This window comes from Saccopteryx leptura, chromosome 4, assembly GCF_036850995.1.
Source record: "Saccopteryx leptura isolate mSacLep1 chromosome 4, mSacLep1_pri_phased_curated, whole genome shotgun sequence".
NCBI classification, from domain to species: domain Eukaryota; kingdom Metazoa; phylum Chordata; class Mammalia; order Chiroptera; family Emballonuridae; genus Saccopteryx; species Saccopteryx leptura.
The window spans coordinates 17,265,210-17,288,960 of NC_089506.1; the positions used below are offsets into that span (position 1 = coordinate 17,265,210).

The window sequence follows — 23,751 nt, forward strand, 5'->3', positions numbered from 1 at the left end:
TGTCTAAAATTTCATTTAATCTAATAACCACAAGATGGTAAGTAGTCTCTCCACTGCTGTTGAAAAGAATGTATTTACTCCTGCCTTCCACAAAATAATTCTTCAAATAATTTAAAACAGTAATCACCTCTTCTGGAGTTTTTTTCCTAAATAACTTCCTCTCAATTTTCCTTTCCTTCAGTAACAGTTTTCTAGATCAGAGCTGTCCAACAGCACTTTCTGTAGTGTGCATAGCAGTGATGATCTGTATCTGTGCTGTCCAATACAGTAATCATTAAGCAGTACATATAACCAATGAGCACTTAAAATATGGCTGGTGTGGCCCAACCGCTGATGGTGCAGTGGACAGAGCATCAACTTGGGACACTGAGGTCCCAGGCTCAAAACCCCGAGGTCGCCAGCTTGATCGTGGGCTCACCAGCTTGAGCACAGTGTTGTTGGCTTGAGCATGGCATCATCAAAATGACCCCAAGGTCGCTGGCTTGAGCAAGGGGTCAGTGGCTCAGCTTGAGCCCCCAGTCAAGGCATGTACGAGAAGCAATCAATGAACAACTAAAGTGACTCAATTACAAGTTGATGCTTCTCGTCTCTCTCCCTTCCTATCCCTGTCTCTCTCAAAATCAACAAAAAATATGGCTGGTGTGATTGTAAAATACACTTTAATTCTATTTAATTTTAACTTAATTAACTCTGTCTAGTGACTGACATATTGAAAAGCACAATTCTAGACCCTAGGTTCTCAAAGCTAGATGCTTATCAAAACTATCTTAAGACTGTTAAGGTATTAATGTGTGGTACTCAGAACAGAATAAAATTCTCTAGATATAGTTTGATCACTAAATGTATATGGGACTCCAAGAACAGGAATAAGTCTTCTAAGAGGAAGAAGAGTGAGGGTTAGTGCAATACTCCAGAAATGCCATCTCAAAGTACCAAAATGTCAAGTCACAACAAATTTGGGTTTCAAAATTTCAGATCTGCATACAGATAAGTAATTAATCTTAGAGATGACCAAATTTGCCTTTCAATAAATATTCTTGATGTGAAAATTTCAAACTTAAATCCTAAAAGCTAAATACATTATTAAATGTTTTAACGTCCTTAGAAAACTTACAAACAGCAGTCCGATGCTCAATTTAAGTAAAAAAGTGTTTATTTCCGGTTGATAGAATAGCACCACAAAGTATCAAGCCTTTCCTTTTTATAAGCTTAAAACTTAACCCCTTTAAGGGTCATGCACTCAAGGAAATCTGTATCACCATTTGATCAAGTATCTTAGTAATTTAAGAAGAGAGAAAAAGTTGATGCTATGGGAAGTTTGAACAGGAAGTAGCTCAATTTAGTGAAACTGAGTCACAAAGATGATGCTTAACACTGCCCCCACTGACATGGAAGATGTGTGCTGTGTTGCGTAGGGAAGCGAGGTGGCTGGTCCTACAGGCCTCGGGGTGGGGATGTTAAATAGAATGACATAAACAGCTCTCTTACTTTTCTGTTCTACTCTGCTGAGGAGTACACAGGTTCTCAGACCCGTCACTTCTGAAAGAAACAGCCACCGGAGACGCAGTTTCAGCTCGACCTTGCCTCCTCTGATGTTCGGCCATCAGAGCTTCCAGCTGCTTTCTTCTCTGTCGCAGCTCTTCCCTTAAAATTTCATGTCTTCGCATGTCTGACCACAGCTATTAATTTAAAAATCAGAGTCAGGTTAGTGTAAATGTTTGGATTTTTCCCCCTTAAAGAATGACAAGCTAGTATTATTGTCAATACCAACAAATATTTCTATTCTCATTCTATCCTTTTTACACTGAGATATCTATGAGGTAAAATAATATTTTAATGAATAAGAAAAAATTAGGTAATCATTAATTCTTTTCTTTAAAAATGTATTGATTTTACACAGAGAGAAGAGATAGAGAGGAGAGTGGAGCAAGAAGTACCACTCATAGCTGATTCACTTTAGTCGTTCACTAACTGGCTGTCCTTTGTGCCTTGACCTGGCAAGCCCAGGGTTTTGAACTAGTGACCTCAGCATTCTGGGTCAACGCTTTAGCCATTGCGCCACCACAGGTCACACTAGGCAATCGTTAATTCTTAATGAAAACAAGTATCACCCAAATATACTTCATTAACTATTTAGAGAAAGCTATGTTTCCTACAAATCATATACAAAATAAAATACCAAAGGGTAGGTCTTTCTAACTAAAATGACTACTATTTGCTACAGTTATCCTTGAGATATAATTTTGCTAAATATTTGCTAATAAAGATCAAGACTATTTTGAAGAGATCCCAACTTATTTACTTTTTGGAAAAAATATTATTTCTTCCTCCAACTAAATAAAAGATAGAAAAGAGGCTCTATTTAAAATCATGTTTCACAGATATTCAGTTTTCCTTCTTATGATGTGAATCATTCAGCACCGGAAATATAGTTAATAATGCTGTAATAACCATGTATGGTGTCAGACAGGTACTAGATTTAGGGTGATTACTTTGTAAGGTATATAAACATCTAATAACCTATGCTATACACCTGAAACTAATATAATATTGTATGTGAACTGTAACTGAAAAATAAATTTTAAAACAAGATGTGACTTAAGACTCAAGAACAACAGAGTACAACACACAATACCTCATTATCTACTACTGAAGAATCTTCGGGCTTAAAAACAGATTTGCTTGTACTGGTTTCATTTTCATTACCAGTTGGGGTTGAAGTAACTGCTGGCATATATTTTTTCGGGGGACAATTACTCGCATTAGTGGCTGACAGCTAAAAAAGGGATTAGTAAAAATAATGAGGAATTAAAGCTATAACATTAATTTCATAAAAGCAGTTATTTTACTACTCTTCTAGGGTTCTATTTAACTTGTTATTACCAGACTTCAACTGCTATCATGACTCAAAGAAAATCTGATAGAATAAAATGAAGATAAAAACACAGGTTACAGTTGATGTTCCAACCTTCAGGAACAAGAGCAGCAAGAGGAATAAAATGTTACTGTGGGAAATTTCATATATTCAACACAACTCAGGTGCAAATTCCTCTGCATATTGTTTAGATTGGGATCAAGGAAAAAAGGATTAAATATAAGTGGAAAAGGTAAGAGTCTAGAAAATAAAAGTTATATTAGAAATATCATTTGATGTGTTTCCCTTTCGTTGAAAATAAAAACTGACTGAAGAATAAACCTAACCAGTAAATTTTAGAAAAAAGATCTCAGAAAGGGTTGGTATTCCCTTCTCTTATTAACCCTGCCCCTGACTACCTGAGATGGTTCTTTCTCTGTTCAATCTCAGAGAACTATGCATAGAGTGCTATTAATAAGCAAAGGTATATACAGTTAATATTCAAACTACAAATAAGATATTTTAATTAATTTCCTTAGATAACTAATGATGACTTAGGGGCTTTATTCTATAATATTAGACCAATAAAAAATGGAAATGCTAGTTCAGGGGTCGGGAACCTATGGCTTGCAAGCCAGATGTGGCTCTTTTGATGGCTGCATCTGGCTAGCAGACCAATCTTTAATAAAAAAATAATAACGTTAAAAATATAAAACATTCTCATATATTACAATCCATTCATTTCCTACTGCTCATGTTCATGGTTGCGGGTGGCTGGAGCCAATCGCAGCTGTCCTCCGGGACAACACCAAATTTTTATTGGATAATGTGTAATGTACACGGGTCGTTATATGGCTCTCACGGAATTACATTTTAAAATATGTGGCATTCATGGCTCTCTCAGCCAAAACGGTTCCCGACCCCTGTGCTAGACCCTGAACTGCAAAGCTGAAACCAGAATATTTTAACGGTTATACTCACATTCTGCATCTATAGCCCAACAAGTGAAAGAGCAGAAATAATCAGTCAATTCCTACTTGGTACCTTTCACAGTGTAAATGTATATCTCTAGCCCATTTCACTAATCATAAAATTAACAGCTATAAAACTAACTCATCAGTCCTAGAAACAATACTTTCAATTGACACTGAGTTTTAGACATCTTTTTTTCAGACAAATGGAAAGAAAAATATTTCCAATTACCTGCAGATCAGGACATGCCTTTTGCAATGCTTGAATTTTCTCTTGAATCTTAATCATTTTTTTTCTTTCTTCCTGCAATTGTCTGAGCTCTCTCTGTTGCTGATGTAGTTTAGCCTCGTAAAATTTCTCTCTATAATTAAATCGATATTACATTTATGGATTCCAATAAATCTGATGATAGCATAAAGCATGTCATAATACAGCACTCATAGCCCAGCACTTTATAACAGGTACTAAATTTCGATTAAACAAAAGCTATAAGCTTAACATACCTTGCCTTTTCATTTACTCCAGGGTCTTTCTGTGTTTTACTGGCATTCCCTCTAGTGTTATTCGTATTTTGTTTGGTGTCGTCTTCTGCTGGGTAGAAGTCCCCCAAATGTGAAGTACTGGCAGAGATAACTCCTTGGTCTGCGGCATCATCATCCTGAAACCACATCATTAAAATCACCTCGTATATGCAAGATTCACACCTTAGGAAATACCACTAGTCTGTCAGTTACATAACAATAACTAGAGAAGTATATAATTTTTAGAGAGCACTGAAGTCTACTCTCTACCAGTGACAAGAAATGGAGTATTAAAACTAAAAACAGTATATTTAAAATATGAACTGCCTATTATCCAATGATGACAAATATTAAGTTGCGTTTTCTTTCCTTGACCAGATAACTGAGCTATCAAAAAAAATATGAAGATAAAAAATATAATATTGCACCTAGGAACTTTTTTTTTTTTAATTCACTTTAGAGAGGAAAGGGAGAGTCAGAGAGAGAGGGAAGGAGGAGAAGCAGGAAGCATCAACTCCCACATGTGCCTTGACCCAGCACACCCAAGGTTTCGAACTGATGACCTCAGTGCTCCAGCGTGACGCTCTATCTACTGTGCCACCACAGGTCAGGCCTGGGAATTCCTGATATTAGATAATTTTCTTTAAGATTTAACTTTTATATTAATAATTTCAACTAATCAATGTCCACTGTTACTTGCTTACTTAAAATTTATTTTGCCAAACAAGTGCCAATGACTCACAGCATGAAAACTAGTGAGAGTACACCACTTCAAATCTGTAGTAACTACTGGAAACCCAACTAACGTTCCCATCTTCCTAAGAGCAGGTCCATATATGTTCCTGAAACCAATGTACTTGTTAAAACGGGAGGTCTGGGGTGAACTACTGCATTTTCTTAAAAACATTTCACTCTATATATTTATATTTATTCATGCTTTCTCTGAAGTTCTCAACTAAAACTTTAACCTTTGGAAACATTCTATTAAAACCATAAAGAGTTAAAGATAACTTAGTTATAAAACTGTCTAATCAATTTTAAGTTTGTAGACAGTGTTATTCTGGTCTTTGCAATCTAAAAACTAGCCTAATTCATTACTAGCATGGAGAGGAAGATTAGAAAGCTAACAGGAATAAAGAAACTAGATCATGAGGCATTTTCACATAATAAAAAGTTGAAAAATTAAAGTATAAGATACAAAACAACACTGCATGATGTTTCAGATGGCAGTATAAAGCTTCCTGAACACCACAAATAACTCCAACACTAAACAAAGTAACTGAACAAAGAATTATTGTACTGACACACATTGCATCAGACTAAGGAACTAAGAGATGAACAGCTGGATACTTCTACAGTACATAAGGTTTCATAAGGGCCATAACTTGTCCAAGCTAATCTAATCAATAAGAAGAGTAAGTTTTAGGCTGACCAGGTGGTGAACAGTGGATAAGCTGGGATGTGAGGACCCAGGTTCAAAATTCCAAGGTCGCTGTCTTGAGCGTGGGATCATAGACATGACCCCACCGTCACAGGCTTGAGCCCAAAAGTCGCTGGCTTGAGCGATGGCTGACTGGCTTAGCTAGAGCCCCCTGGTCAAGGCACGTATGAGAAAGCAATCAGTGAACAACTAAAGTGCACAACTATGCGCTGATGCTTCTCTCTATCCTTTCACGTCTCTCTCCCTCTCTTGCTTTAAAAAAAAAGAAAAAAAAGAATAACAGCTTTATATGATCATAACCATTTAACTGTTTAGACCCTCTCCTGAGTCTCGTGGGAAAGAGAATAAAGGTAAGGATTAAGAACCTGCAGACAACCCTTAGTAAAGTAAGTAAAACCCATCATTTTTTCAGTAGCTTTCTTTTAGGAGATCCCTTTTCCCCCTGGGCTGCAGTTTCCCCATTTCTCATATATGTATTTTAGGTCTTAGAAATTCCCTCAAGCAAAAGATCTACATTCAATACAAGTCTGAAATTCAGCTGATTCATCTATAAGTCACCAAGTTATTTATCAATTCTGAGCTATTCCCACTTCGGGTAGTACATCTAAAGAAAGAATCTCAAAAATAATGGGACAGTAGTTAACAAGTACAAAGATTTCAAGATAGCACAACCTACTATTGTGTTTTTGCTTTATAAGCTGTTTTAACTTTTGCAAATGGTAATACTGTCATATGATCAAAGTTCAAAAAGTAAAAAAGACATTCAGAAAAGTCTCCTTTCCATCCCTGTTCCCTGACTCCATTCTCCACAGGTAACCAATGTTACTAGTTTATGTAGCCTACAGATATACTTTAAATATATAAGCAAAAATATCTGTGTGTATTATACACACCTATGTGTGTTTACATATAAGTGTTTATACAGAAGTCCTTCATATAGTAGGGTAAACTTTTGGAAAAAGCTGAAACCAATTCCAGTAATGGTTAAACAAGTGACAGTATATATAATAATAAAATGTAGTCAAGGGTATGGGAAAATGGACTCACACACGACTGCTTGGATATTAATAGTCATTTTGGAGAGCAGTTAAGCAGTGTCCATTAAAATTTAAATGTGCATAAACTCTGACATAGCAATTCCATTTCTTCGCATCTGCTCTTGAAAAACACAAACGCACAAAAGGGTTGTGTAAGAATGTTCACCAAAACATTCCAAGTAGTCAAAACTTGGAAACAACAGAATACACATCAGTAGAATGTCAGATGAACTAAATTAAGGTCTGCTACTAATACTACAGAAAACTGTTGCAGCTGATAAGACTTGTAGTTTACATACACACACACACACACACATATTTGTGTGTATGTTTACATGCATATACATATGTATGTAAACATATATACAAATGCCATATTATTTATATTTCATAATGACTTATCTCTATAACATTTCACAATCACTTATCTGTAATTACACAGAACTATATACACTGATATGCAAAGTTCTCTAAGACATTGAGGGGTGGGAATAAAAGCAAGGTGTAAAATACTACTTATACATGGAATCTAAAAATCAAGCAGAACAGAAACAAACTCACAGATACAGAGAACAAACTGATGGTCACCAGATGGGAAGGAAGGGTGGGGCCATGGGTGAAAAGGTGAGGGATTAAGAAATGCAGGGAGAGAGTTACAAAAATAGTTACGGGATGTACATCAAGTCCAGCACAGGGAATATAAATATAGTAATACTTAAGTATGGTGTTGTACTAGGCATCTGAGGTGATCACTTCATAAAATATACAGATGTCTAATCAGAATGTTATACACTTGAAACTAATATAATATTGTATGTTAACTGTAATTAAAAATAATTTAAAAAATAAAATTGAAGACTGGGCTCTCCAGCAAAAAATAAACCCATTTTCCCATAACGCCTAAAACAGTTACTAACTCACCCTTAATAAAAGTTTGCTCGAGAGAAAAACCAACAACAGAAGAGTTTGCTCACCTGATATATGGCATGTAAAGTGCTAAGCCTGTAAACCTGGCATGTAACAAGACTTTAACATGTAAATGTGTACTAGTGTAAGTATACCAATGATCAAAAGACATAAGTTTTAGCTCCTGAGACTGTACTATTTGACCATTTTTCTAAACACTGAGCAGTGCGCACCTGGACCATCGCAACAAGGTCTTGTAAGTGCCTGAGCTTCTGCTTCGCAGCCATCAGCCTGCTGATCTTCTGCTCAAACTCCGCATCTTCCGGAGCCTCGTCGACCACGCTGCTCCCATGACTCGATAACGAAGCTGCACTGACTCCTTCATCCTCGACGTCGTCCTCCTCATCCTCACCCTGCGCGGCACGAATCCCCTGCTCTCCTCCTGTGTTATACCTACAGTCTGATGAAGACAGGGATCATTGAAATCCATGTTGATGAACCTAAGAGTACGAATGAAGAAAATGCGCTTCCCAAGAACAATGTGGCAGTAGTTGAAGAGCCAATCATACCTAAAGAAGAAGGCATGTTTAAAGCCCGTAGGTTGGCAGCAGCTCTGTTGTTAATTTCACAATTAGAATTAACTGCTCTGCCATCTCTATTATTAGAAACACACTGTGCATTAGAATTACTATTTACTTCATTCCAGGTAGCCGCTACTTGTGGATTTCTAAAATAAAAGAAAACAGTTTAAAGTTATTTAAGATAAAATATAAAAATAATCATCATCATAGGTTTAAAACTGCTGATAAAATAATTCCAAACTATGAACATCTTGTCTATTCCTCCATTTGAATTCACAACATGTATAACTTCTGTATTTAGAAAACAATTGAAAAATCAAAATTATACTTAAAATTAAAGAAGTTGGAAAATATTACGATACTTCTTATGATTTACTTGCATTTGTTGTAACAAATAGTCAAATGTAACTGAACTAGTATACTCAACACTTCCCTAGTTGTTTTTTTCTCATACGGGGTAATAAGATTACAGTGACCAAACCAGCAGACTTACAGGAGAAAAGTTTAAATAAAAGACAAATAGCACTCAACTGAGGTTTTTTGATTCCTTATTAAAAGTATTAAGGTAGGATAAATATGTTGGAAAAACATTAACAAACTTTTTAGAAGCTCTCACCGGATGTTAGTAACAGGCTCAGAACTGTTGCGCTCGGAACCATATTCTGACTCCTCCGTTTCTTCATCTTTCGTGTTTTCATTGACAGCATCTGTCATCATATCTGACGTCTGTTCATAATAATGAACCAACTCTCTCAGTTCATTCAATCTCTTTCGAACTTCGTTTAACTTACTGATAAACATAGATATTTAATGTTAATACCCATTTTAGCAAAGTAAAGGATGCATTATTTTCATATAATAGCAGCCAACACAAATGAAACTCAAGCCTAGTCAAATATCCAGAGGGTGTGACTGTAAAGAATTTAATTTCAAGTACAGCTTACCCAAAACCTCATCATCTTATTTTTTCATGTTGTGTTGGGAGCAAAAGCGTAAGAAAAAGTGTTCATTTTAAGCTGGTCTAAATGTTCACAGCTTAAAACTCAATGTCAATAATATCCCTAGATTTCTTAATACATAGCAAAAATGAGAAGTACAAAATACTCAACCTGATCCTCGCTCTTAGGCAAATCAGGTATGCAGGCATTACTGAGCATTTGTAGATGGTCCCTGATTTGTCTATACAGGTGTCCCCAAACTGCGGCCCCCTGAGGCCATTTATCCAGCCCCCACTGCACTTCTGGAAGGGGCACCTCTTTCATTGGTGGTGAGAGGACCACTGTATTTGGCAGCCCTCCAATGGTCTGAGGGACAGTGAACTGGCCCCCTGTGTAAAAAGTTTGGAGACCCCTGGAACATACAGAGATCTATAAAGTATGTAATACATTTACCAAAAAAGACAACGTTTACGTTTTCATTCAGTGCCAGGAGGTACACCAATGTCTTTTAATCCTTAAAACGCCTCCGTAAACAGGTGTATTATTATCTCTATTTTCCAAATGAAGAAACAAGCTCAGTGAGGGTGAGTTATTTGGTCACACAGCCTTGAGAGGTACAATTTCAGAGCTATCTGATTCTGAAGCCTGGGTTCTAAACCATTTGATTACAAAACTATTTTCACTGTAGTTCAGCTATTTCTAACCCTTTTTTTGGAAACAAGAATACTTTAGCTCACAGAAATTATTTTACCTGTGTTACAAGGTCACATCCCTCTTGAACAGCCCAATGATTGTGCATATAGACACACTTCTATCACCTCACCACTTGAGGATGTTTATCATATTAAATAAACCCAGAATGTATTCCCATTATTCTAACCCACTTAGCAATATTGGTAAAAGTGCTTTACTGGAGTTTTTCCGTTGGATTTAGATGGCCTTCATTTTCACTCTCATGCTGAGAAACCAGAGCGGCAACAGGGTAGGGAACCAATGACGTGAGGCTGTTGGAATCTCCGTTGACGACTGGCCCTAAGCCCACGGAAGCAGAGGGAGCTGGAGCTGTACTTCTGTGGTCCACACTCCTTTGTGGAGAGGCTGAGGAAGGCACAACTACAAAATCAAGTTGCCCAAAACAAGTATGTTATCAAATAATTATTGACAGTTTGGATGCAGAAAAATAAAAAGTAAAAATCATTAACATCTTAAATTCTGCATAAATTTTAGAAACTTTAGGATATAACACCCAGACCACTTATTAACATGTACCTCAACCAAATAGTTAAAGCCAAAAGAATGAGACAAGATGGAAACTGACAATAACTAAGATATTCTACATTTATTAAAAAGTAACTAGAGTATTCCTCGGTAAAGCCCTTGATAAACTTGCTTCTAGGGTAAGTTAAACAAGGCCACCAGGTATGAAAAGTAGTACACATATCTTGACAGGGTAGCCCTCCCATGATATGTTCCCCTAAGACAGTTCCACACCTACAGCTCAGAGGACCTTATCTGGTTTCCAAGATGAAACTTTCCCTGTCCCAAAAGATAAAGCGAAATTGTTAAAGTGACTGTGACAAATCCACACCATAAAGTACTACTCAGCAATAATTCATTCTAATGAATGATGTGTAATCATCTGTAGGATTTGAACTATTTTTTTTGAGAGAGGCAGACAGACAGACAAGAAGGGGGGAGTGAGAGGGAGGAGGTAGTTGCTTTACTTTAGTAAAGAAGCACGTCGATAGCTTCTCAAACGTGCCGTGACCAGGGATCGGACCTCAGGCTCAAGATGAGTCAGCAACCTCTTGCACAAGACAGTGACCTTTGGGCTCATGCTGACGATCCCATGCTTAAGCCAGTGAGTGACCCTAACTCAAACCAATGAGCCCCTGCTCAAGCTATTCCAACCAGCAATCTCAGTGTTCCAGGTCAACATTGTATCCACTGTACCACCACTGGTATCTCCTACCGCTTTAATAAAACTATTTTCACTGATCTCTTTCTCACAGCAACAATCATCATTATTTGTTGCCTACATGAGTAATGACCATAGCTGGCTTCCCAGCAGCCTCTTCGCTCTATTCCTGGACCACTCTACCTTTTCTAGCTGCTTTTCAGTTTTCCAGTGGGAAGAAACTCATTTTTTGGCATTACCAGTAGGCAGTGTACTACTTTCTTTCTTTTTTTCTTCTTGTGGGAGAGACAGGGAGAGTCAAAGAGAGGGACAGATAGGGACAGACAGGAAAGGAGAGAGATGAGAAACATCAATTCTTCGTTGCGGTTCCTAAGTTGTTCACTGACTGCTTTCTCATATGTGCCTTGCCCGGGGGGCTACAGCAGACTGAGTGACCCCTTGCTCGAGCCAGCGACCTTGGGCTCAAGCTGGTGAGCCTTGCTCAAACCAGATGAGTTCGCACTCAAGCTGGCAACCTCGGGGTCTTGAACCTGTGTCCTCCACATACCAGTCCAATGCTCTATCCACTGCACCACCGCTTGGTCAGGCAGTACTACTTTTTTTATGTGAATAAAACTGATCACAATGCCTTGAATACAACTTACAAATACTAAGGATTTTTATTTTTGAGAGAGAGACAGACAGGAAGGGAGAGAGATAAGAGGCATCGACTCGTAGTTGCATTATTTGAGTTGTTCACTGATTGCTTCTCATACATGCCTTGCCTGGGGGACAGGGGAGCTCAAGTCGGCAACCTCGGGGTTTCAAACCTGGGACCTCAGCGTCCCAAGTCAGTGCTCTACCCACTGTGCCACCATCGGTCAGACAAATTTTAAGGTTTTCTTAGTTGTGTTAATATGCTTAGGAAGGATAAGTGTTATGATTAGATTATACGCTAGAGGAGGAGGAGACTAGAAGTCAGGGAAAAGTAATATTTCAGGGTCAAAATAGTAAGGTGGCAGAGAAACAGAAGATACATGAAGAACAAGAAACAGGAACTCTAGAAATGTTCCTACCCCTTATTTTTCTTTAATAAGAGAGCAGCTGGAATGTTGAAGAAAATGCCCAATAAAAGCTGACCCTGCTGACTCCGCTTCTAATGCTAGAGCTCCTACTTCCACCTCTGGGTAAGGGCAGGAACCAGGCTTGAGAATGCAGGACAGCAAGTAAGAGCTAATAACTGGACCGTAATTAGAGGCAAGTAAAATATCTGCAGAGCAGAAAGATACCTTCTACAGTATAACTAGGATGAATACTGCCTTTCCTATTCCCACACAAAATGATTATTTTTATATTAATATTACGTTTATATTTATAATGTACTTATTTTTTAAAAGGACATAAGTTATGGAATTTGTACACTAAACTATATGTACTACATAAGTTTTTTACATCTTACTTTTTTGTCTAAATACTGTCATAGTTTTTGAATCAAAGTATTAATTTGGATTTTTCTTTACGGAAAAATGTGAATTTGCTAAAAAAACGCAGTATTATTGTATCTAAGCATCTAATTACCTTCTGTTCTCTTCTATATACTTTTCCCTTATTTAAATCCTATCAGTTTTCAAGGCCCAACTTTATCCTTTCTCTTCTCCGAATTACAAAACAGATCTATTATCTATGTGGCCTTTATCATACACTGTCTTCTTACTTAAAAGCTTTCCACATGCACATTCTACTTCCCCATAAAAATTATCATTGTCTCCAGGATCTATGTATTCATCAACTCCCCAAAGATTTACTAAGTAACTTCCACGTGCCCATAATACTTATATGTCTTAATACCACTAAGCCAGATTTACTTACATGATGAATTGTTCAGATGCTGATCTCGAAGTGTATGAAGTTCTCCAAGCAGTTTGTCCATTTTTTGCTTCTTTTCTTGCAACACTCTCATTTTGCTAAAAAGTTGGACTTTCTCATCATGTAGATGTTCTGAAACTGATGGATTCCTGCTCTGGGAAACCTCCCTAGTTAAGGAAAGACTTTCTGCCTGTCTTCTATTATCTGGAACAGCTGGAGGCTTATTAAAAATAAAAGAAGAAAAATAAAGACTAAGGTAATCAAAGGTTGTATCTCATTTTAAAAATGCATAAAAACTCTTCATAAGAGATAATTTGCCTAGGTCCACGGTCGGCAAACTCATTAGTCAACAGAGCCAAATATCAACAGTACAACGATTGAAATTTCTTTTGAAAGCCAAATTTTTTAAACTTAAACTATATAGGTAGGTACAGTCCTTATCAAGGTAGCGCCCGCACGTGGTCTTTTGTGGAAGAGACACATTCAAGGGACCAAAGAGCCGCATGTGGCTCCCGAGCCGCAGTTTGCTGACCAGGGGCCTAGGTCATACTGGTGGGTAAGCATATGCCTTTCTTGTTCCTAAACTGCACAGTGCTTCCCCATGTGCCACCGAAACATACTCAGAGTTCTACAGGGAATCGTAACCACACAGTGGTCTTGTCTTCACTGGATACTATTTTCTGGATCTAAACTAAGTGATTTAAATTGATCTAGCAATGCCACACTTTACACAGAATAAACTTTCAAAAATATTCTCTCTCTTGACATGGTTTCAGAGCCACCACCATAAACTCAAACTTCTTAACCTACTGTATCAGTTTTTCCTACCATTTCTTTCCTCTATTAAAACATATATACACGAAACATTTCAAAACCCTACTAAGGCTTAAGGACTCACATATGAAATACTATTGAGCTCAGTCCAATTTTAATGTTTTGTCACATTTGCATCAATTCCTTTACGAGAAATACAACCTTATAGATATAACGAAAGCCCTATACACACCAATCCCCAGCCCCATTACTGTCTTCAGAGATAACCCTGATCTAAACTTAGGTATCTACCATTCTTACACATGCTTTTATTTTGTAATGACTGTACGTATCCATAAAAAAAAACACACATTTCTAAACATTAGCTAAGTGGTATCTCTCTTAAACTCGCACTTTTTGTTCCTGCAGGTTAGTGGATTCTACTCTATGTATGTATAACTTACTATTCCAATTTCCTGTTCGTGGACGTTTAGGTTGCTTCTGATTTTTTTTGCTACTGACACAATTCTGCCTGAACATTCTTGCACATAACTCCTTGTGAACACGTGAGGGTTTCTTGATGTGGGACATCTCAGTTACTAAAAAATTTGTATTAGATATTGCTAAGTAACTCCCCAAAGTGATTAGACCACATTTACTTTCAGTTGGTCAGCGGACAGGAGATATGGTATCTGCAATCATACTCCTCTCCAGTGGAGAGGTATTAATTCACACTTCCTTAAGGCCCACAGATTGAAAACTTTGCATTTACATAATTATTTTAAAAGGTCAACATATTATAAACTTATTAATTTTGAAATTAAACTTAAGAACTTTCATACTGTTAGTAAAATATTGCAAGGACAAAGATCCAAATATAAGTTTGCATGCTATAACCATTAATCTTTGAGAGGAAAAAAGAACAAGTTAGTAGTACACAAAGGGGAAATTTCACTAATCACTTCAGTCAAAATTGTCCTTTTAATTAGTGTTTCTCAAAGTCTAGTCCCTAGACTACCAGCACTGGAACAGAGATGGGGGGAAAGCCCACCTGGAACATATGAATCATAAGTTTGAAGGTGGGGAGAATCCTACTGAACAGAAATCTACATTTTTTTAACCATCATTATTAGGCGATACTCATGCTCAGTAAAATTTGAGCACCAGTTTTAATTAATGTGACTTTATTATTTTTAATACCACACAAAAATTTTATTTTTTTCAACGACTTTTTTGGGGTGCACTGGTTAATAAAACCAGGTGGATGATTCCACAATACAACAGCTGTCTAAGGCACTGTGCATTCACCCCAGGCCAGGTCTCCTCCCGTTACCACTCACCCCGCTCCGTTTCCCCCCCCCCTCCATTCCCTCTGGTCATCACCTCACTGCTGTCTGCATCTAAGAGGGTTTTTCTTTCTTAATCCCTTCACTTTTTTCACACAGCCCCCAAAATGGCCACCAGTACATGAATAGACAAAAAAGCTGTGATACATTTACACAATAGAACACTACTCAGCCATAAAAAGAAAATTTTAACCTTTTGCAACAGCATGATGGACCTGGAGAGTATTATGCTAAGTGACATAAGCCAGTCAGAGAAAGACAGGCAGCATATAACTTCATTTATATCGGGAAAGTAATGAACAAAATAAACTAACAAACAAAATAGAAACAGACTCATAGATAATTAATGCAACTTTAAATTCAACTATACTGGAAAAAACTGTTACCTGAGAATCACGAAGCTGATTATGAAAATGCTGAATTAAGTCATTCAGTTCTTCATTGAGCTCCGATGTGATACTGACTCCAGACAGGCTACCTGTAGTTTCTGGTACAACTGGAAAGAAATATAACAATACTCATTAAAGCAAATAAACACAACACCTTAATTTCTGAGAAGATAAAAAATAAATTTGGGGGGAAAAAGGAATTCAAGAAAAAACCTAACATATCTGAAACTAGTTTACCCTCAAACTTACCTATCAACCAATCATTAGATGTGTCCATCTAATCTGAAAATAAGGAAACTGACAAAACTCTAAAAGGGCTCATCTTTTCGTCCCCACATCCAAGGAGGGTTACTGTTACATCCTAATTAAGAACAGGGACTGTGGAGTGGGGGTGGGGTAGCTCCATCAGTTTGTGCTGCAGGTGGGTGTGGCAGGGAAAGCTATAGTCTGAAAAAGAAGAGTTAATTCTGATAGGTTTCAATCCCTACCTCCCACCAACAGATCAATGCTCTAGTTCAGGGGCTAGCAAACTTCTTAAAGATTAAGATCATAATAAATATGTTAGGCTTTGCAGAAATAGTCTGTTTCAACTACCCAATCCTGCCACTATAAGGCAAAAGCAATATATAAATAGACAGGCATGGCTCTGTTGCATAAAAACTTAACTGCAGACAGTGGGTCAAATCCAGCTGGCCGTAGCTTACTGACCCCTGCTAAAGGACAAATTACTGGAGGAGCTGCTTGTGATACAAGCCATCCTGGAAGATTGTGACTACCCTCCTAAGGCAGCATCTGGACAGTTCTGACACGTCTCCCCATGCAGAGCCTCTCCAGCTCTAAGAGACTGTCTATAAATTGCTTGTTTTAAAGGAAAATTCTAGCTTTTTCAACTAAGAAATTAGAATTAAAGGGCTGGAGAGAATTCCACACATCTAGTCTAACCTCTGTTTTGAAAGAGCTTACAGTCTGAATCACATATAATTTAAATGATGAAAGGTGCACTCTCCCTTAACAATTATGTTGTCCCTCATAAACCAAAAGATTAAATACAATTCTGGTTTGTCAGCAGCATTCCTCTGAAAAATCTAATAACTACAAGAGGAAAACTGTCTTAAAATTACTAATCTAAAATTCTTTTTGAAGTAGTATATAAAATAAATTAAAACTTATACTCATTCTACCTTTGGTCCTGCCTCATGACAGTACACAGTTTTCTTTAAAAAAAATTATGTTTACTTAAAAAAAAAGTTCATATTCATAAATAGAAGACCACTGACCTACAACTCAAGAGATCTGATGCTACTAAAATTTCATATAAGCCTAGGCAAGTCACAAACTCTGTTAAGAGTTCCTTCTCTAAAAAATGAGAATAACAACGGCCCTGGTTGGTTGGCTCAGTAGATTGAGCGTCGTCTGGCATGCGGACATCCCAGGTTTGACTCCCAGTCAGGGCATACATGAGATACAGCCATCTGCTTCTCCCCCTCCCCCCGCCCCCTCTCATAGGGAGTGGCTCGGTTGGTCTGGGTGTCAGCCTCAGGCACTGAGGAGAGCTCAGCTGATTCGAGTATCAACCCCAGATGGGGGCTGCTGGTGGATCCCATTGGGGCACATGTGGGCGTCTATCTCCCCTCCTCTCACTTAAAAAAAAAAAAGATACTAACAAGAAAAGCTCCAGTGACTAACCTACAATTTTGTGATAATCAGATGAGATGATGTAAACTTAACTATTTGAAATAATGTTAACTATCACAGGCAAGTCTCTGAAATCTGACACTGCGAACCTGAAAAGTATCTAAAAGGTTAATTATGATGTATAACAGTGATCAGAGCACTGAGCCAGAGCTCTGGGTGTGAACAGCAGGATAAACTGAGTAACAACAAGGTTCACTTCAGCAAGGACAAAAAATGGAGAGCCCAGAGGAGATAAACTAATAGACTAGGATAACAAACTACTAGAAAATATACCTTAGTTGTATCGAGTTTTAATAAGTAACAATTTGTTTACAACAATGAAAAAATAAACATTTAGGTTTGAAGGTAATGAGACTTAGTGTACTAAAGAATTCAATAAAATTTCCACCGAAATGACACATGGCTCTAAAATAAGGAAAAAGAAAGAAAAGAATGTTTCTGAGTGTCAGAAAGACTGTATCGGGTATAAACACAATCCAAAGGAACTATTGTACACAACTGGATACCTAATTGAAATAACCTCAGAAGCCAAAGAAGCTCTATAAATCTAATCACTGTCTTACTTAAGCTTTTAGCCCTGGGGAGGCAAGCAAAGTATAGCAATCTGACTTAGATAAAGTACAAAAGGTGGGGATCAAAGCATCAGTAGCACTATCAGTCTGAGGTACCAAAACAGAATCACCACCTGTCCATTTACCTCGTAAGGGTTCTCTCTGATGGAAGGGCGAGCGAGCTGGCTGTCTGCAGGGCACAGTATGGTGGCCAGTTGTCCCTGCAATCTTTTCTGCATGACCAGAGAAAAGCACAGTACAGGGTTAGCCTTACATGGAGGTTTCTAAACTAGCCAACAATCGAGCTCTGACCGCATAACCAGCATCCACCTTGCCGTACCAATATGCCTTGTTTACCAAAACAACATGTGAAAACTGTGGCATACCCGAGTCATCCATCACAGCGATGGCCTGCTCGGCTTTGTGCTGCAGAGCAAGAAGAGCAGCCTGTCTTCCCTGCAAGGCTCGCAGCTGCTCCTGCTGCTGTAACATCCTCTTTAATAAGTCATGTTGTTTCTTTAAATTTTCTATCTCTTCCAAAGGCTCCTGCTCAGGATCTCTGGCCTGAAAAATAAGACCAACAATACTTATGTCCATTAAAATTCATGTCTGTTTCAATTACTAATGGCAAAGTACATATATAGAAAATAAATTAGTACTAAATATACAAACACCAGACACAGTTTTAGTAGACTAGAAGAAAAAAGAATAAAAATATAACACAGAAAGCCTGCCATATTAAGAGTTAGATAGTCAGGTAGTATCATACTGACAGACCGTAAGTAACGCCTTAGCATAAACAGGATAACAACAGCAAAGTACAGAAAAAGGCATACAGGAAGAAGACAGGAAGGCTAAAGGGAAAAGGAGCTATAAACACGCACACATACACAATATAAATGAGGGACCCAGGCCTTCCAGAAAAGGAAGAGCAAATCACACCAGTTTACTGCCCTCCAAGTATCCTTAAAAAAGACTAAGAAACCAGTTCTGCCTCACTCCTAAGTAATGGTTGTTTAAAAAAATAACGAAACTATTCTCAAAATACATTTTTCATTTGACAATCTCATGTGAAAGGCTTTTTACTTGCATCACATTACACAAACAGTAGGCAGAATATTTTGTATTTTTGTATCAAAAATATCTTTTTTAAAAAATTAATTCATTTGAAATACTTTAAAATTCCTCCCAAACTCTAGCATTTTGCCTAAAAGTAGAGGATATTATTTCAAAAACTAAGTTTAAAATTTTAAAACTAAGTTTTGGAAACTTAAACTATTCAAATCTAATCCAACAAGAAAAAAACAAGTCAATTAAGCAAAAATATAAATTTAAATATAAGTAGGAAACAATAAATTACAAGTCAATTTATGCCTGAAATATATACCATAATTATATTTATCACTGACCTGCCTTTTAAAAAAGGCAAGTCTTATATTTTAGCCTGACCAGGCGGTGGCGCAGTGGATGGAGCGTCGGACTGGGATGCAGAAGACCCAGGTTCGAGACCCCAAGGTTGCCAGCTTGAGCGTGGGCTCATCTGGTTTGAGCAAAAGCTCACCAGCTTGAGCCCAAGGTTGCTGGCTCGAACAAGAGGTTACTCGGTCTGCTGAAGGCCCGTGGTCAAGGCACATATGAGAAAGCAATCAATGAACAACTAAGGTGTTGCAATGCGCAATGAAAAACTAATGATTGATGCTTCTCATCTCTCTGTTCCTGTCTGTCTGTCCCTCTCTCTGACTCTCTCTTAAAAAAATAAATAAATAAATCTTTATTTTAAAAGCTTAATGATCTTACTTAATACCTACATAAAATATTTCTACTAACTTATAAAGGTATATTACATTCTTTCCTGTCAAAACTCCTAAGTTCTGGCTTATTTCAACATTATTTTCATCTCAAAAAACCCAATTTGATGGGGGAAGGGCTCACAATCAATAAATAGTTTACTTTCTCATATTTGAACCAAAATAATCTCATCAAAGTCAATAGTAAAATGTAAAGCCAGTCCCGAAAGGGTACAGATCTCAGGGGAGTGACTAAATCTCTCCAGACTGGTATCAAATATTTCAGCAAAGAATCCACTGCGATTAATTAGGAGAAGAAATATTGTACAAATAAGGCAAAATGTCATCTAGGGAAAAAAAAAAAACCTTCAAGAATGTATACAGATCTCCACTTAACTTAAAATCTTCCCATCTCTCAAAAATAGTTCAGACCTTACGGTAACCTGATCTCATTTTAAAGAGTTTATACTAAACAATTTAATATTATGCATTTTTACCCTTTAAAAAGCGAACTTTTAAAAAGAATTTCAATCCTTGTTTGTAAAACTGATACTCTAGTTATAAAGAATTCTGAACTATTTATTAAAGTATACACAATTACCTTCAGAGTTTTCACTAATCCAAAGATAAATCCCTAACCATTTTCAAAATTAGTGAGGTTTTATTACTGTCTAAAACCTTTTGCACCCATAAACTTAACATTTCAGAATACTACTTAGGAAAACTAAACTAAGGGAGGTGGGGGGGACTACTATCAAATACAAAGAAAAGGATGATGAGAAAATCGAAATAAAAACACCGAGGGACAAGAACCTGCCCAGAGGACAGGGCATGGAGTCAATTTCCAGAAAGAGGCTCATATCCACACTTCAAACATGCGAAACTTTAGGAGTCACTTTCAACAAACTTATTTTCAGTCTACAGATTTAAAAAAGTAACTTGGCCATTAAATCTCAAGTAACAGTTTGATTTCAGAAAACCCTAAATCTTCTCTCCTTAGCTGACGTTTCTCCAACAATTCTCCATGGATCCAACTGTATCTTTATAGCTGAACAGTAATTCCGGTAATTTGCGCTCCGGTTTTTTTCTGTCAAGCTGAGGAATTATAAGCCCCGACTGGAAAATGTTATGATTTATCCACTTGTCACAGTTAGCAGAAGCCAGATTCCTAGGTTTTAACTTAGTGTATTTCATAGTACCTGCCCCAAAAGTATGCATTTAGATAGTTCTAAAGACAGAAGTCTTAAGATAGACTCTCCAAAGAAGCATAGTGTGATTTGGGAGGCAAACTCAGACATGAAATAACTAGGAATAATGAAAATAATAGCAAAAAACAGCTATGGTACTTTATAAAGTTTATAAATTCTCCTAAGAGCTGGGATTAAATGTAGGGGGAAAGGAAAGTATAAGAAAACAATGAGGACTTGGGTATTTGTGGAAGGCTTCTGTTTAAAAATTATGCAAATGACATATTTATAAAATATTTCATAAAATGGCTCTTCCCTTGTAGGAGCTCAAGAACATGAATCATTTCATTAAGCTGCAATTCACAAGACTGCTTTAGGTTTTGAATCTCAGTTAAGACCTCAAACTTTTTTCCTCCTCTTCTAACAGAAGACATTTCGATAGATGTCAATAGATGTCAATGAGGGAATGAAGGTGGAGTAAAGAGAATGACAGATTTTGCAGAGAAGAGAAAGAATAAAGTCAGTTGGTAGGAATTAGGAATTTTTCCTAAGAAAGACTAACCCTAGGTAATAAGCTAATAAGAAAACAGTCTATCTATACTCGATTAAGAGTCCTTCATTCTTGCCAAATGGATATGAGCACTTTTAGAAATGCTATTTTTCATTTAAACTGTTTAATTGGAACTATACAAATAGCTTATCTTTAAAATTTTTCCCGAGTGCTTCTATGCGAATAATAAAAAATTGAGAAAAAACCATTTAGAGAATACACTGAAGGAAAAAAAAATTGCAAAAAACATTAGAAAGTCAATTGGATTAAGTATTAAAAAAATGGAAAGGGTTCACAATAGGAACAAAACTATTCACCAAAAGGCAACTAATGGTCAAGGCAAATATGTTATCTTCTTATATTTTGAATTCTTAATAGCAAAAAAATTTGTGTTATATTTTGAGTTCTCAATAGCAAAAAAGGGGGAAATGGATTAAGTTTCAAGTCCTTTGTTAACGCAAATTCAAAACAACTGCCCAATATAATCCATGGAGAAGAGTGTAAGAAAGCAGAAAATAAAAACATTCAAGGACAGCATTTTACTAAAGCAAACTACAGTATAATTAACCACGTTAATAACACATATTTAAGAGTAACAGCAACAACAGAAGCAAACAAGGAAGAGGAAATATGAACAAGAGTTGCTCATGTACAGACTTCCCAAGTTAATATTGTGAAGTATACCTTGGAGGGAAATCCACGTTTTCGGCTATATTTCCTATCAGGTCTCAGTTCCCTGTCATTCTGAGGAGGTGTGTCACCTTTCCCTTTTGGACTTGGAGTAACGTCAATGTCTGAAACCTGTTCTTGTGAAGCTGAAATCCCTAGTTTGTCCTCAATGCACGGCCGAATTCTCAGACTAAAAGATGCCTCCTTTATTAAATAGTGTAGCATATTAATTTCTTAACAAAGACTCCTGTTTAACATACAAGCCAGCCTTATACATAAATACAAAAAATTTACCAGTTCATTCTTAAAAATATCAATCCACCCTCCCCCAAGTGTCAATAAACTTAAGACATTTAAATTTCTGTACATACTAGACTGCTACTTATTGTAATGATCTTATCCTTGGCAATTTCCAAGTAATACAACTGCTGAAGTATATTTTAACATTTATGTTGCTGTTATTAATCAGCTTTCAAAATATGACTTTATGTTATGAAAACACTCTTTGCATGGTGATCACTACACATCAATTATAATAATCAAGTACACCACTTCCTGCCCCTCCCCCGCAGAATGCCTTTACCCCCAGACCCCAACCCTTCCATTTCTGCTGGAATGAAAAGGTGAGAAGAAATTATTCTCAACACCACTGTAAACAAAAAAAACAATTTCCCCACAGTAGAATTCAACAACTGCTTCAATCAAGCCTTCTCAGTATCTCCTAGTGAAAATATGTAGAGAAAAAAATTCAAATTTCCTCTTCAAATTAAGAAGGGCAGAGAAGAGAAAGGAGGCAGATAAGAAACTATGCAGATCAATACTAACAGGAAACAAACCTTCAAATTCCTATTGCTGAATGGTATTTGGAACATATCTCAGAACTAAATGATATACATCATATTTCACAAGAAAAGTTTTACTGGTAATAGGTTTTCAAGTTTACTAATGCACATAGGTGCGTTGTTAAAATAAAAATGCTTAAAAACAGACTGGTTTCCAAGCAAAGTAATTCCTATGAATAAGTTTATTTTAGAAATCTTCCCTCAAAATTCTATCAATCTTTAATTATTTTTCAAAGAATCTATTTTAATAAATCTCATTTGGCAGAGCTGTAAGTTATAGTATTTTTCTCACTGTGTATAAATTAGAATAAAAAATGCTGCCTTGTCTCATGTTTATCTTAATGTTTTCAATCATCTGACTTGCTACAGTTCTAGGCTAACCTGAGAAATGAAAATCCCAACAGCCTTAAATAAGTCCTCAATGGCAAATGAACTTGGAGATTGCCAACAGACAATATGCTAAGCGGTGATACTCTATACTCGTCGCCCTTGTATCTAGGATGAATTTGAACTTTCCAAATGCTGTTCAAAATGAGTAAAGCTGTATTTAACAAAACAAACTAGAAAATCCATGTTTCTGTAAGCTAAAGATTAGAAATTACTAATTTTAGAATCAACTATTAAAACTAATTTAATGTTAATAAAACCTCCATGTTTAAAAAGAATATATTCAGCATTAACAATTTGAGGTTTCTTCCCTGAAATATACTTTTCATTAAGGAATGCCTATAAAAATATAATCTTGAAAAATGGGAGAAAAGTTTAAACTTTCATTTCTAGCACTTTAATTACCAAAAAGCGGCTTACCGTGGTATCTGAAGCCTCAGACTGCACATCTATGTTTAGCGATGTGCTCTCAGCTACAGAACCAGATCCCACAGCTGAATCTACAGTCCGAACATCCTCCTCCTCTTTTTCTCTAGCCTGAAACATTTTAGTGGTATAAATCATACAACTATTAGAAAGGGC

The 23,751-nt window shown here is 36.8% G+C and overlaps 1 protein-coding gene across 5 annotated transcripts in view; it reads right to left on the bottom strand.

Annotated features, from left to right (window-relative positions):
• The window catches only part of PCM1 (pericentriolar material 1), a 98,658-nt gene that overhangs the window by 52,875 nt on the left and 22,032 nt on the right, over positions 1–23,751 (bottom strand). For 2 of the 5 annotated variants that reach the window (XM_066380220.1, XM_066380219.1), the window contains exons 7-19: positions 23,590–23,706; positions 18,134–18,311; positions 17,894–17,980; positions 15,499–15,608; positions 13,017–13,233; positions 10,162–10,363; positions 8,929–9,102; positions 8,301–8,458; positions 7,965–8,191; positions 4,330–4,484; positions 4,058–4,187; positions 2,636–2,776; positions 1,489–1,679 (exon numbers count right to left, since the gene is read on the bottom strand). In XM_066380220.1, coding sequence (XP_066236317.1) covers positions 1,489–1,679; positions 2,636–2,776; positions 4,058–4,187; positions 4,330–4,484; positions 7,965–8,191; positions 8,301–8,458; positions 8,929–9,102; positions 10,162–10,363; positions 13,017–13,233; positions 15,499–15,608; positions 17,894–17,980; positions 18,134–18,311; positions 23,590–23,706 — 2,087 coding nt within the window. Of the gene's footprint in view, positions 1–1,488; positions 1,680–2,635; positions 2,777–4,057; positions 4,188–4,329; positions 4,485–7,964; positions 8,192–8,300; positions 8,459–8,928; positions 9,103–10,161; positions 10,364–13,016; positions 13,234–15,498; positions 15,609–17,893; positions 17,981–18,133; positions 18,312–21,955; positions 22,145–23,589; positions 23,707–23,751 lie in introns of all 5 variants that reach the window. The other 3 variants (XM_066380224.1, XM_066380222.1, XM_066380221.1) reach the window with 3 other exon arrangements.